Source organism: Ascaphus truei, chromosome 5, assembly GCF_040206685.1.
Source record: "Ascaphus truei isolate aAscTru1 chromosome 5, aAscTru1.hap1, whole genome shotgun sequence".
NCBI lineage: Eukaryota > Metazoa > Chordata > Amphibia > Anura > Ascaphidae > Ascaphus > Ascaphus truei.
In genome coordinates this window covers 101,170,627-101,185,401 of record NC_134487.1, presented here as the reverse complement: position 1 = coordinate 101,185,401, position 14,775 = coordinate 101,170,627, and the positions used below count along the sequence as shown (strand labels likewise).

General features: G+C 45.9%; 1 protein-coding gene across 18 annotated transcripts in view; it reads right to left on the bottom strand.

Moving 5' to 3' along the window:
- The window catches only part of GRIP1 (glutamate receptor interacting protein 1), an 894,479-nt gene that overhangs the window by 39,122 nt on the left and 840,582 nt on the right, over positions 1-14,775 (bottom strand). For all 18 annotated transcript variants that reach the window (XM_075600319.1, XM_075600328.1, XM_075600326.1 and 15 more), the window contains one exon: positions 4,133-4,319. In XM_075600319.1, coding sequence (XP_075456434.1) covers positions 4,133-4,319 — 187 coding nt within the window. The remainder of the gene's footprint in view (positions 1-4,132; positions 4,320-14,775) is intronic.

Below are 14,775 nucleotides of genomic sequence, written 5' to 3'. Positions count from 1 at the left end.
GCATCTAGTTTCACTAGAGATGCTTTCACAATTCAATAAGTGGTTCAAAGGGGACCTCCCTATTCAAAACCCCTAGCAGCTGCTGGTATCACTGGGTAAACTTATACTGTATGTAGAGTGACACGTCTAAAACAGGGGTCTCAAACTCAGTCCTCAAGGGCCACAAACAGGCCAGCTTTTAAGGATATTGCTGCTTCAGCCTAGGTGTCTCAATAAGTGGCTCAATCTGTGCTGAAGCAGGGATATCCATAAAACCTTTCATGTTGGTGGCCCTTTAGGTCTAAAAGGTTCAACGTTTCTTTAACATGTCTGTGGATATCCTAAGAGTATCAAAAAACCTTATGTGCTTCAATACTACAGAGCAAGATCTAGAAAGGTGGATCCTTTTTAAACCCACATTTCAAAAGGTTTCTACTACAGGAAAGTCACAGATTATTATTTTTTTTTTACTTTTTATTTATTACATTTTTATGGGCTACAGAAAAAAAGAAGGGAACACGAAAACATTATGAGCGATCGGGGTGAGGAGTTACCTCGAATAGAACCATAATAGAGTGAAAATATATTAAACCATATCAGTAAGATTGCCTTCTTCTATGGATTGCCGTTTGTCCAGAATGTTGTTGAAGAATGGGGTTTCTAGAGAAAGCGGGTGCATATATGTTCGCCAGGGTTATCTGAATTCCACCCATGGTGCCCACCAGATATAGGTATCTACCTTCTTTATCTCTGTGAGCCTAATATAGTATGAAGGGTATATTATTGAACAATACGGCCACCCCTTTCTTAACTCTCGCAGAGGATAAATACACTAGGGAATATTGTTCGTGGAAGTAAGAAGGTGCTGATCTTGTGCTGAAGTGTGTTTCTTGGAGAAATATGATGTTGGCCACTTCTTTTTTTATAGTTGGAAAGGGCCAGTGTACAGTTTTGGGACTGTTGAACCCCTGAACATTGCGAGAAGTTAGTTTTAGAGAAGATATTACGGTATAAACAGGAACGCCTTAATGGTATAGTAACTCACATGGGCTGTACACCTGTGGGTTGGCGTAAGGAAATCTTTGGAAATGTCAGAGGTGGAGATGGCAAATGACCGAACACTTGAAAAATACAAAAAAAAAAAAAAGACTTGGGCCATTGTAAGGGCCTAAGTGTACAAAGTCCATGTCCAGGGGGGAGAATGACAAGGGAGACCTGGAACAATATAACATTACAGCACTTATTCATCCAAGACAAAAGGCTACAGAATGTGGAAACCAGCACCTAACAGTTACAGAATACCAGTATCGGTGGGGTATCCCTAATTCACATGTAAGGTCATGTTCTTTAAGACACTAGCGATATGTATTGAGGGGGGGGGAGGGGGGGTTGTCTGCTGGCACTTAGGACGGACGCTATGGAAGAAAATGTCAGCCCAGGTTTTGGAACATGCCACAATGGGATACCTCTGTGTGGGTTATTAGATGAAAGCAATCATATGGGGACCGGGTTTTAGGCGATAGGAGATGCAGCGAGGTGGGACATCCCCTAGAATCAGAACATACTTTGTGAACCCAGCCAACTGTGCATTTCGGTTTGGAAAGCGGATGTTAGCCTCGGGTATAGGTTTTCAAAAATCTTGTTTGGTTGACACGTGGTTCGTTGGGTCTTCCTCTTGGTCCGAATCTGTCAGCCAGCCGCCATATTGTATGGAGATTGCAGTCACTGCAGGCTTTTTGCGGTGAAATCCGGACCTTCCGTCGGTCGGGTGGATTTTCTGGATTTGGGCATTGTATTGTCCCTGGAGAGCTGGGGAAACTCTTGGGCTGAAATGCTGTTAAAAGCTGATTGTTTCATTAACTAAAATCTTGTATGATGTGCTGTCCTGGCCTGGCGCTTCAACGACCTGCAACCGTACAGCTAGACGCCAAGCCACGCCCCCAGATTCATTTGCTTTTGTAAAATTTATGACATGAATACTTGCTTTTAACAGTGTACACTCCCAAGGCATCTATTAGAGTGGTTTACAGTAGCGGTGCGCAAACTCCCTGCGCCCCCGCTACCTTCTCTCCTCCTCGGTTGCGCCCCCCTCGCCTCTAATGTTGCTTCATATTACGCTTCGGGGTCATGTGACGTCACGTTAAGTGACCCGCGGCGTCATTTGAGGTCACGTCTCTATGGCAATGGGCATCATTTGACGCCGCGATGCCATAGAGACGTGTGACTGGAGCCAGGTAAGCAAGTTTAGAGGCCTCGCACTCTCAGCGCGGGGCCTCTATAAACGCCGCGTCCCCCCCCTGAAAAGCTCCCCAGTTTGCGCACCACTGGTTTACGGCAACAAGAGTATTGTACTAGGTCTGCTACCGTTGGACATACCTGTATAGCATTCTCTCAACACACACCTACAGCAGAGAACCCCGATTCCGGATGCAAAAAACACTATTGTAATTATGAGAAGCCTATGAAATGTCCCAAAGAAATGATTAATAATTCAAACATAGTATTTCCTACGATTTGCTCAGGGCTCACACACACTGCTGACTGATGAAGCATTCCCCGTGGCACACAAAATATTTAAGTTCTCAATATGGCAATCCCTTTCAATGCATTTCCTCTTTTGTAATTAATATAGCCTCCGGCCCCTTGACAGTAGAACCTGCATGATAAAGCCACTGGAGCTTGTTAATCTTCTCATACCAGATCAAGAACATGATATTTTATCGTCAGGACAGAAATTTCATTATGTGCTGCATGCAGAGCAAATGATCCTGCATAATTTATCAGAAACCAAAAAAAAGCCAACCACAAAAAACAAAGCCTCAACAAATTTCCTGTCAAAAAAAAAAAAGAGCTTAGTTAAGTAGCAAAGGAAAGAAAACAGGGCTGGAGCCCCTTTAGTATTATCATTCGGAGACTGCACTCATCAGAAAAATAGCTTGTAATGCACTTATTAATAAAATAAATGAGATATGGAAAGTTAACATTGTAGGGAACATCAGTTGTATTATAGAAAGGGGTCACATATGAGAAGTGACCACATCTTATCTGTTTGATGCAGTATCATTAAACAGTTCAGGATGCTCATTCTGAAGGGGTGTCACGACTTGCGGTCCTTCGCGCGTCCCAGTGCAGACTCCGCGCGTGAGCACTTACTTCCGCTCCGGCCCGACACCTGCTGTCAACCTCCCGCGCTGTCCTCCTCCGTCACACGCCTCTCCCCGCACACGCAGAGCGCTCCCCACGGGAGCGTCAGTCCCTGCTGACGCGCTGCGCAGGCGCAGACCCCGCACCGCGGGATTGGAGGGCAGACGCAAGACACGTCACCGGCGTGTGACGCAAGCGTGCAACGCACGCGCAACGCCCCGAGCGACGAGTCAAGAGGAACTCATTAGTTCCAGCACTGACAGCTCTCTCTTTCCTTACGGCCTATCCCTGGTCCCCGCGAGGGTTACGCCTCCACTCCACCCCCTGGGGTGATTGGTCCTTGCCTGCTACTTATGCTCAGCTGTGCCACTGGCACTTCGGCTGAGCATAGACTCACGTTACCTGGTGTTTGCCTCTGCCTCCCTTGCCTTGTTACCTTGTCCTAGTTCTGCTAACCCGTGTACCGACTCTGCCTGCCTTTGGAACCCTCGCTCTCTGGAACCCCGACTTTGGCTTGAACTTTGACCATCCGTATCTCTCCTGCCCTGACCCTTGGCTCTGGACTCCGACCATCCGCTCTTCTCCAGTTCTGACCTTGGCAACAGTACCTCACTAGCTCTGGACCTCCCCCGCATCGGACTCGGCAAGTATACGTTTACTCTCACTTCTCCTGTCCTAGACTCGGCCAGCAAGACTACTCTACATTCCAGGACGGGGTCCCTGTGTCTGTGGCTGGTGGCTACTATCCCATCTCAGCACAGGGGTCTCGTCTAGATTGTGACGAGCACAGCGTAACAAGGGGTTTATATTTTCCTACCTACATATGAAAATGAAATGCATAAGTACAAAGGACCCTGATTTTCAGAGCAATGTTATTTAATGATAATCCACCACTTTTAGCCCCTTCCACTCTTATGGTAGCAATAAGAAAACCTCACACAGAACAGCTAGAAGTTAGTACAGTATAGTCCTTTCTAAGACTGTGGTCAGTAAAACAATGAAGGCTCACCTTTCAGCTGGGCTGTCCATGTCAATATAGGAAATCAACGGTGGAGAAGACAATGTCTCTGTTGCAAAAACGCTGCCCTGGAGCTGTATCCCGAATCCCACTATAGGGTCAGCAGTTAGCACGACTTCTGTGCTTTCTGTATGCACAACCTGTCCTGCCAAGCCAACAGTGCTAGAGGCCAAGGATACTGCAAGGACAAACAGAGAAAGGGCATCAATGTTACAGCGAAACTAGGTGGGTGAAGAAGGCAACAAAAAACCTCCACCGTTAGTATATAGCCAATAAAGAAAATCACTTGTGAGCACATTCACATGTCTTAGACAGGTCTGCAACCCTGTCTTTCAGCATTATCATCTAGCACAGTGGTGTGCAAACTGGGGGGCGGGACCCCCAGGGGCTGGGAGATTTTGCTGGGGGGGCGCGGGCAGTTGCAGAGGCCCTGCGCTCTTCCTCCATGCATTTAAATTAATGCCGGGGGATCGCGTGAGGCCCCTGCAACTGTTTACTTACCTTGCTTCAGTCGGCTTGTGTTGCGTCGCCATGACTACGCGGCGTGACATCACGCACATGACCCAGCAGCGTCATCTGACGTGGTTGAAGGTGGGCGGGGCGAGAGAGCTGGGGGGAGAGAGAGAGGGAGGAGCAGCACTAAAAGTTTGCTCTCCCCTGATCTAGCATACAGTGCTTTCACTGCAGCAAGGGATTCTGGGACGTGACATGCAAATGGACACATGTCACCTTTGCCTGAAATCCATTTTTACATGGAACCCTTATAAGCAAATGCTCTGCTGTTCACACAGCTTTTAAGCACAGCATGGAATAAGAGGCAAAGCCAGTCAAACCACTCACAGACAGCTATTTCGACCTTTATGGGTCTCATTAGTGTGAGGTTATTTGTACTGGCTTTGCAATTTTGCCGATGCACGAAACGCGTACTGCACCGACACACTTTATTCGAGCAAATACCCGGTATGTACCTGGCAGATACCTGGAATGCGCCGCTCCTCACCTCTGACAAGCCCCGTTGCATTTGCCTTCCCAGCCTGGGTTCATGCCTGGCTGATGGGCGGCTGATCTGTTAAATGATAATGATTAGGATTTAAAAGGCTGCAATGCTTCGCGTGTCTACCAGATGGCATAAATTCATGAATTGTAATGCAGTATATATATATATACTGTGCAGTATTGCAGCCAGTGGGAATAAAATGCTTCAATCCCTGCTTGGAAAATAACCCAATGCACTCGGGCAGAAAACAGTCACAAACCTCAATACACCCGGGTATACCCGAATTCGTGGGACTAGCCGAGCTCGAATAAAGTGTGTCGCCAGTGTAGGTGCGTTTGCTTAGTCCATCTGTTTTTGAGCCTGCAATAAACTGATCTGACTACTTGGGAGTTTGCTTTGGGATTTTTTTTCATTTTCTCAAGATATGAGGTCCTCCTGCGGTGCTCCGTCACACACTACTTCTCTGGACTACTACTCTGCGGATTGCACGCTATGGAAACCATTGGGATGCTGCAAACTGGCAGGTAATGGGCTAATATGCCCTGATATAAGTCCTGTCAGTATCGTATTGCTTATATTGTGATTACCCTATGTGGAGTTATTGGTGACAGTGTCAATATTTGTGGTTGGTATGCTAACACCACTAGACACACCTGATTCACCTAGGTCTATTCATGACTGATTCTTTATCACCATCCTATCAGTATCTGGACATTTAAGGATTATTATTGCTACAATCAAGGTTGATACAGAGCCTGATACTGATTCTGAGCACCATTTCACATACAGTATCTCACATTACCACTCAGAGAGGTCTGCATAATATATCTCTAGCACCAACTCCTATTTAGGATAATGGTGCAGTAAACTTAGCCTGTCAGTTTTGATCTATTTGCACACTGTGTTTATTGAGGGTCCCGCTACCCCCACAATCCCACAATCCCCCCCCGGTTTGGTTTTATATGTTTTTAACATGTTATAAGTGAAGACATTAAAGTTTGTTTATTTCGCTAGTGGATATTCTGAGTGCTCGTTAATGAGACTATTTATTGTCCTGTTTGTGCTATATCTACTTTTGTCTCCGAGCACCGACCATTCTCTATTACTTAGAGTATATTATATGGCCTTATGAATTCCCTATATTAGAGGTGTGTATGCAGACTGTGTGTATATATATATATATTTATATATATAAGCAGTGTTCGACAAACCTATACATTTGCTCGCCCCGGGCGAGTGGATTTAACCCCCGGGCGAGTAAATATTGGCCCAAGCAGCATACGTTTGGTACTAGGTGGCGAGTAGATTTTTTTGTGTGGCGAGTAGATTTTTTGGTGATTTGTCAACCACTGTATATAAGTAACCGCCGCAAGCGCCGCCCACTCAGCGCTAGCGGGGACGCAGCCTTAGACAGGTCTGCAACCCTGCCTTTCACCATTATCATATATATATATATATATACAGTGTTCGACAAACCTATACATTTGCTGGCCCCGGGCGAGTGGATTTAACATCGTGGCGAGCTCCTATTGGCCCAAGCAGCACACGTTTGGTACTAGGTGGCGAGTAGATTTTTTTGTGTGGCGAGTAGATTTTTTGGTGATTTGTCAACCACTGTGTGTATATATATATATATATATATATATATATATATATATATATATATATATATATAAATAAAAAATAGAAAGCAGTTGGCACACTGAAAACAGGTTATCCACTGATGCTTATCCCATATATGCACATACACAGAAAGATTTTACCAGATAGAGATCCAGGAAAAACGAGACAGCACACAGTCAGGGAAATCCAAAGCTGACGTATTCAGGATAAATACATAGGCACTGCATCCAACGTTTCGGTCATCAGAATGTGACCTTCCTCAGGGACGTGCAGTGTGTGAATGCTAGTGCATACCCTTATATACCCACATCTATCAAACCTAAGTGATAATAAATCATGTTCACCTGTGTAAAAACAAAAAAACCACCAAAAACCTTGCATAACTAGCTGATGTGGACCGCAGCCCTATGCTGGAATGCACGACCATCTTGTTTAGGAAGTAAAAAACAGTCCTGGTTTACTACAGGTGCCCACAAGGCTCATTCAATCCAACCAGGGTCTACTGCGCATGTGCAACACAAGCGCTATGTAATACAGTAGAATAGCCTCTATATTAGTGGATATAAGGTACAAAGCTATTCAAAAAACCCCAAAACATGTTGCAATATCTAAGCAAACAGCCATGGGGTTTGCACAGCAGTCCTAACACACCAATTCAACTATAACTGCTTGTATGCGCCTTAAAGGGCCAGTGCACTCACAAATGAGAAACACTGCTGCCCAATATGTACTGCGCATGTGCACAGCGCTGTGTAAAACCCTGTGGATGAAGTCCAAGACTGGCTCACTGTGTATTACACCTTTTGCTGTTTGCAAGCATATTTATGCAAAAAGCATCTAAGTGGAACTAAGGGGCCACAAGTCACACAACAGAAGTATGCATACTTAAAATATACAGTAGTTTTTTTTCTAGAAAAAAAAGTTAAGGGAACTCTGACATGAGGAAGAGACCAGGAGGGAAATTATTCTTGGACATGCGCAATAATATACACATTTATTCACATTTCAGGATTGTTTCTAATCTGTTATTATTTTTGTAAATAATAATTATAAAATTTTAATTGTTTTATCATTTTTTATCACAATAATGTAATGACACACACACACATATATATATATATATATATATATATATATATATATATATACACACACACACACACACTATATATAGCTCAAACCCGTTATAGCGTGGTCCGCTACAATGCGGATCCGCATATAACGCGGTGTTAGCGTGGCTCCCGTTTTTTGCAAACTTCCAGGATTTGCCATGTCCGGACACCCGGACACCCGGACACACACACACACTAACCTGACATTTATATATCATTCTAATTAGGACCATCATCTATTTCTACCTTACTAGACCCCGTGGTCTGTTCAATATGGGGGCTTATTTTCAATACACAATATTAGTTTACACCTATTGATCTATTTACATTGTCCCAATCTAACATAGGGTTTGGTCAACTCACAAGACTTTATGCCCCTATATCTAGATTGTATCTAACAGAGCTAGGTATTTTAGCACCATAGCTACAATATACTGTAATATACATTATTATTCCCTCTCCAGGGGTCAATATACCAAATATTAACGTTATCTACCCATAATAGCTGGGCTCTACTATATCCTAGCATCTAACTGAGCTTTTATTTATGAGATGTCAACACGTCTTTGTTTGTCTCCTTCCTAGAACATGGATATATACAGTTAGGTCCGGAAATAATTGGACACTGATACAAGTTTTGTTATTTCGGCTGTGTACCAAAATAAATTCAAGTTACAGTTAAATAATGAATATGGGCTTAAAGTGCAGCCTATCAACTTTAATTTGAGGGTATTCACATCCAAATTGGAGGAAGGGTTTAGGAATTACATCTCTTTAATATGTAGCCCCCTCTTTTCAAGGGACCAAAAGTAATTGGACAATTGACTCAAAAGCTGTTTCATGGACAGGTGTGGGCTATTCCTTCGTTATTTCATCATCAATTAAGCAGATAAAAGGTCTGGAGTTTATTCCAGGTGTGGCATTCACATTTGGAAGCTGTTGCTGTGAACCCACAACATGCGGTCAAATGAGCTCTCAATGCAAGTGAACAGGGCATCCTTAGGCTGCAAAAAAAAAAATCCATCAGAGAGATAGCAGGAACATTAGGAGTGGCCAAATCAACAGTTTGACACATTCTGAGAAAAAAAGAACGCACTGGTGAGCTCTGCAACACAAAAAGGCCTGGACGTCCACGGAATACAACAGTGGTGGATGATCGTAGGATCCTTCCCATGGTAAAGAAAAACCCCTTCACAACTTCCAGGCAAGTGAAGAACAATCTCCAGGAGGTAGGCATATCATTATCCAAGCCTACCATAAAGAGAAGATTTCACGAGAGCAAATACAGAGGATTCACCACAAGGTGCAAACCATTCATAAGCCTCAAGAATAGAAAGGCCAGATTAGACTTTGCCAAACAATATCTAAAAAAGCCAGCCCAGTTCTGGAACAACATTCTTTGGACAGATGAAACTAAGATCAACCTGTACCAGAATGATGGGAAGAAAAAAGTATGGACAAGGCTTGGAACGGCTCATGATCCGAAGCATACCACATCATCTGTAAACACGGTGGAGGCAGTGTGATGGCATGGGCTTGCATGGCTTACAATGGCACTGGGTCACTAGTGTTTATTGATGATGTGACAGAAGACAGAAGCAGCCAGATGAATTCTGAAGTGTATAGGGATATATTGTATGCTCAGATTCAGCCAAATTCAGCGAAGTTGATTGGACGGCGCTTCCCTTTACAGATGGGCAATGACCCAAAACATACTGCGAAATCAACCCAGGAGTTTTTTAAGGCAAAGAAGTGGAATATTCTTCAATGGCCGAGTCAATCACCTGATCTCAACCCGATCGAGCATGCATTTCACTCGCTGAAGACAAAACTTAAGGCAGAACAACCCACAAACAAACAAAAACTGAAGACAGCTGCAGTAAAGGCCTGGCAAAGCATCACAAAGGAGGTAACCCAGCATTTGTTGATGTCCATACGTTCCAGACTTCAAGCAGTCATTGCCTGCAAAGGATTCTCGACAAAGTATTAAAAATGAACATTTTATTTATGATTGTGTTAATTTGTCCAATTACATTTGAGCCCCTGAAATAAGGGAACTGTGTATGAAAATGGTTGCAATTCCTAAACGTTTCTTACGATATTTTTGTTCAACCTCTTGAATTAAAGCTGAAAGTCTGCACTTCTATTGCATCTCGGTTGTTTCATTTCAAATCCATTGTGGTGGCGTACAGAGCAAAAATTATGAAAATTGTGTCATTGTCCAATTATTTCCAGACCTAACTGTATATACAGTACATATATCCATTATATGTGTGTGTAACTCCTGGTTAGATGTATGTAACACAAACACACACTGCCACATGTCAGACTCCTCTCCAGTGTGCACTGAGCATGTGATTCATGATAGACATGACAGCAGCCAATGACAAAAGATGTTGGAGAGGAGGGACCAAGGAGAGAGGAGCCTTTAAGAGGGGCACGCGGAGCACGCGGGGCAGAGCTGCACGAGCCTGAGGAAATTCAGGACGGACTGTCGGTGACCGGGGGCCAGTCTACGTTCCGTCCGAGTTAGCAAATGCTGGCTAGAGTGCAGTCGATCTTGGGCGGAGAAACAAGCACCGTCACAGGGGACTCTCTAAGGAAGACCAATAAAGGGGTACTGAAGAGTTTTGTGAAGTACAGTCCTGCTACACCAATATGTAAATAAGAGCTCTAATGGTGTGACAGCAGCATTACACAGGTCTTGATACACAGGATTGGGTAGCCACACGGAAAAACACTAACATACATCTGCGCAGTGTTTAGTGCAGAGTGTTATGTTCCTATGTAATGTGAATGGATATAATGATCCTTCTGTTAAGGATCATAGTGTACCTGTGTATCCCTTCCCAATTATTTTATAAATACAGTTGTTCTATAAACACTACCGTAGCTATGCGCACGCTCCAAACATAGTAAGTACATAAAATGGGGGGAAATTTATTGAACAACAAAGACAATGTTCGCTCACAAAAATTGGGAGATTAACAATAAGAAAAAGGGCATAAAAAAATGATGTGATCGTGTGGGACCAGGACAGTCTTCTGTGTAGGCGCACCATAGATGCAACTGTCAATATTCCAATCAGATGGTGCAGATATAGAATATACAAAGTCACTGAAGATGTAAAAACAGCAAACCAAACTGTATCAAATATCTGGAAGGACTTCAAAGTAGGTGGCCAGACTGTCAAATATATTCTGTCCAAATTCGACTAACTGGTATTCGTGTGGACCTGGATGTTAAAGAATCAACTACGATGTGGCCAAATGGAAAAATGTTCTTGCATATACAGTAGCAGAATACACTCAATAGTGAAATAAGATCTGATTCTTGTGTCCCTCGGCATCCCAACTTGTAGATCGAAGTTAATTTGATTTGTCCAAGGTCACACACAGAAGATAAGCAGCCTGAAATTACCACGGTAATATATTCATGGCCACTAACAAAACGGGCTATATCCCCTCTCTCACCACTGGAATAAATTATAACACTGTACATTAAGAGGGCTGGGATATGTTTTGATTGCAAAATTAAGGAAAATCGTGTAACTGGCTTCGCATATCCTCTGGAAACCAATGTAAAACCCTAGCTCTGACTTACAAAGCTCTCAACGACGCTGCCACACCTTACATCTCAGCTCTCATCCTGAAATATATCCCTAAATGCCTCCTACATTCTGCCCACGACATCCGCCTTTCCTCTTGCCTTACAAGTTTCTCTCACTCCCGTCTACAAGACGTCTCCCGTGCTGCCCCTTCCTCTGGAATTCCACACCATGTATCATCACTCTCCCCCGGCTTTCAGAAATGTAAAAACTCGCTGAAAACTCATCTTTTCAAGGAAGTCCATGTGGCATACCTTTAACATCCAACATTATTTACTTAATAAAACTTGTAGCTTAAACATTAACCTGTGACTGACCCACCTGTGTGTCCACTCCCTTGGCTGGTGTGGTACCTGCCCTCAGTGGCAATGTTGTATCTATTATATAAATTATATAGCAATATATTCATATTTATTAATATTAATAACAATACTTTGTGAATTCATTTCTCATTTAGTTTCTCTCATTTCTTGTACTCTGCCTTGCAGGGGGCAGACATAGCTACTTATCCAGTATAGGGATGATGGCATTTAAACACAATTAGTAGCAGCTGCAGTTCTGAATATTATTGAAGAGAGACTTCATAAAAACGGTGACACAATGTGTGAATGCTTTCTATACAATACAGTAAACAGACTCGTAAGTAAAGCAGTAGGGTGAATTTAGTATTCTAAAATACACGAGACAATATATTCTGTTTGTATGTCACCTTAGCAACACTGCATACCAATGGAGCGTAAAGAGCATTAAAGATCTAATTAAAATCACTCTAGATAATGTGCAGACAACACTAGATTCATGACGTGTAAAACCTTTTGTTGGACCAACACAAACACAAGACTTTCAGGCCACACATGAGCCAACAGTGCTAGAGGCCAAGACACTGCAAGGGCAAAGAGAGAAGGGCAGCAACGTGTGTGTGTGTGTGTGTGTGTATATATATATACACACACACACACACACACAATATATACACATACACATATATATATATATGAACAACAAGAAAAGAAAGCGCCCGATCCTAGTGCAGCATGAAAAAATACAATTTAATAAAAATGAATAAAACCAACAAATGCGAACTCACAAACACAGGATAAATAAAAGCATATAATGAGTATACTCATTCGCCAACCGCCCACGATGTGCCTTGGATGGCGCGCCCTCTCTCTGTCTAGGTTTTCTCAGCTCTTCTGAACCGACATCCAGCAGGGGATACAGGAAACAGCTCACCACAATGTGACCCGGAAGTCCTCCACAATGTTAGTGTATTCCGGATGTGAGGTCTGCAGTCCGTGACCCCGCGATGCAGGGGCTGATCAGAGAAGTCTCTCTGCACTCCCAAAGGCAGTCCGTAATGAGGTGGGCAGTGAGGATAGAGTAGAATTGTGTATCACAGTGTGACAGCAGCTGAAAAACGCTCTTCCCTACGCGTTTCTTCACATAAAGTGATTTCATCAGGGGATCTTTTTATATTTGTATTGTTCACTGGCATATATTTGTGTTCACAGCAGCTTTTTAAACATTGGCACTCAGCATTTTATTGAAGTGAAACTTCCTTAGTGGCACCTCATTCGTGATGGGGCAAAAATGAATTGTGGAGACAGAAATGAAACGGATGTGACGTCAGTGCTGGCAGTTGAGGCCGGGCTGTGTTCTGGCTCAGCCCGACCCCAACACTGACATCACACCCGCTCCACAAATCAGATGCGGCGGCGGCGGCGGCGATAGCCGCCGGCGCCGCTCCTAATGGCCCCCGCTCCCCCCACATGGCTGATGATATGCGGCGGCGGCGGCGACAGCCGCCGGCGCCGCTCCTAACGGCCGCCATTCCCCCCGCACATCCGCTGCCAAGCCGCGCATGCTCAGTAATCGTGGGGACTGGAGGAAAGCCACGCATGCGCAGAAGCGGTTGGCAGCGGCGCCGTTCCCCGCCCGCTGCCACGGCTGTTGACATGTGTCCCCGTCTGCTGCCCGGGACAGCAGAGACCGCCCGACCGGGACAGCCCCCCACCCACCCTTTCCTTACCCGAATGGGACCTCCCTCCCAGCCCACACATGGGCCCGCCTAACTTCCACTACCGCTGCCATGCCGCGCATGCGCAGAAGCGGCTGGCAGCGGCGCCATTCAGCCCTCCAGTGACGCGGGCGTTTGCGGGCCCCCCAGGAAGCGGTGGTACAAAAACCCGGGCGCAACCCGCGCGGACCCCCCCCCGGACCCCCCACTCACTGATGGACCCCCCCGGACCCCCCACACACTGACGGACCCCCCCACACACTGACTGACCTCCCCCGGACCCCCCCACACACTGACAGACCCCCCCAGACCCCCACACACACTGACTGACCCCCCCAGACCCCCACACACACTGACTGACCCCCCCAGACCCCCACACACTGACTGACCCCCCCCGGACCCCCCCACACACAGACAGACCCCCACACACACTGACTGACCCCCCAGACCCCCACACACACTGACTGACCCCCCCAGACCCCCACACACACTGACTGACCCCCCCAGACCCCCACACACACTGACTGACCACCCCAGACCCCCACACACACTGACTGACCCCCCAGAGACCCACACACACTGACTGACCCCCCCAGACCCCCACACACACTGACAGACCCCCCCAGACCCTCACACACACTGACTGACCCCCCCAGACCCCCAAACACACTGACTGACCACCCCAGACCCCCACACACACTGACTGACCCCCCAGAGACCCACACACACTGACTGACCCCCCCAGAACCCCACACACACTGACTGACCCCCCCAGACCCCCACACACACTGACTGACCACCCCAGACCCCCACACACACTGACTGAACCCCCCAGACCCCCACACACACTGACTGAACCCCCCAGACCCCCATACACACTGACTGAACCCCCCAGACCCCCACACACACTGACAGACCCCCACACACACTGCCTGACCCCCCCAGACCCCCACACACACTGCCTGACCCCCCCAGACCCCCACACACACTGCCTGACCCCCCCAGACCCCCACACACACTGACCCCCCAGAGCCCCACACACACACACACTCACACGCACACTCAGTCACACACTCAGTCACACACTCAGTCACACACTCACACGCACACTCACACTCACATGCACACGTACACTCACGCACACTCACAGTCAGACGCACACTCACAGTCACACGCGCACTCTGTCACACGCGCACTCTGTCACACGCGCACTCTGTCACACGCGCACTCTGTCACACGCGCACTCTCAGTCACACGCGCACTCTCAGTCACACGCGC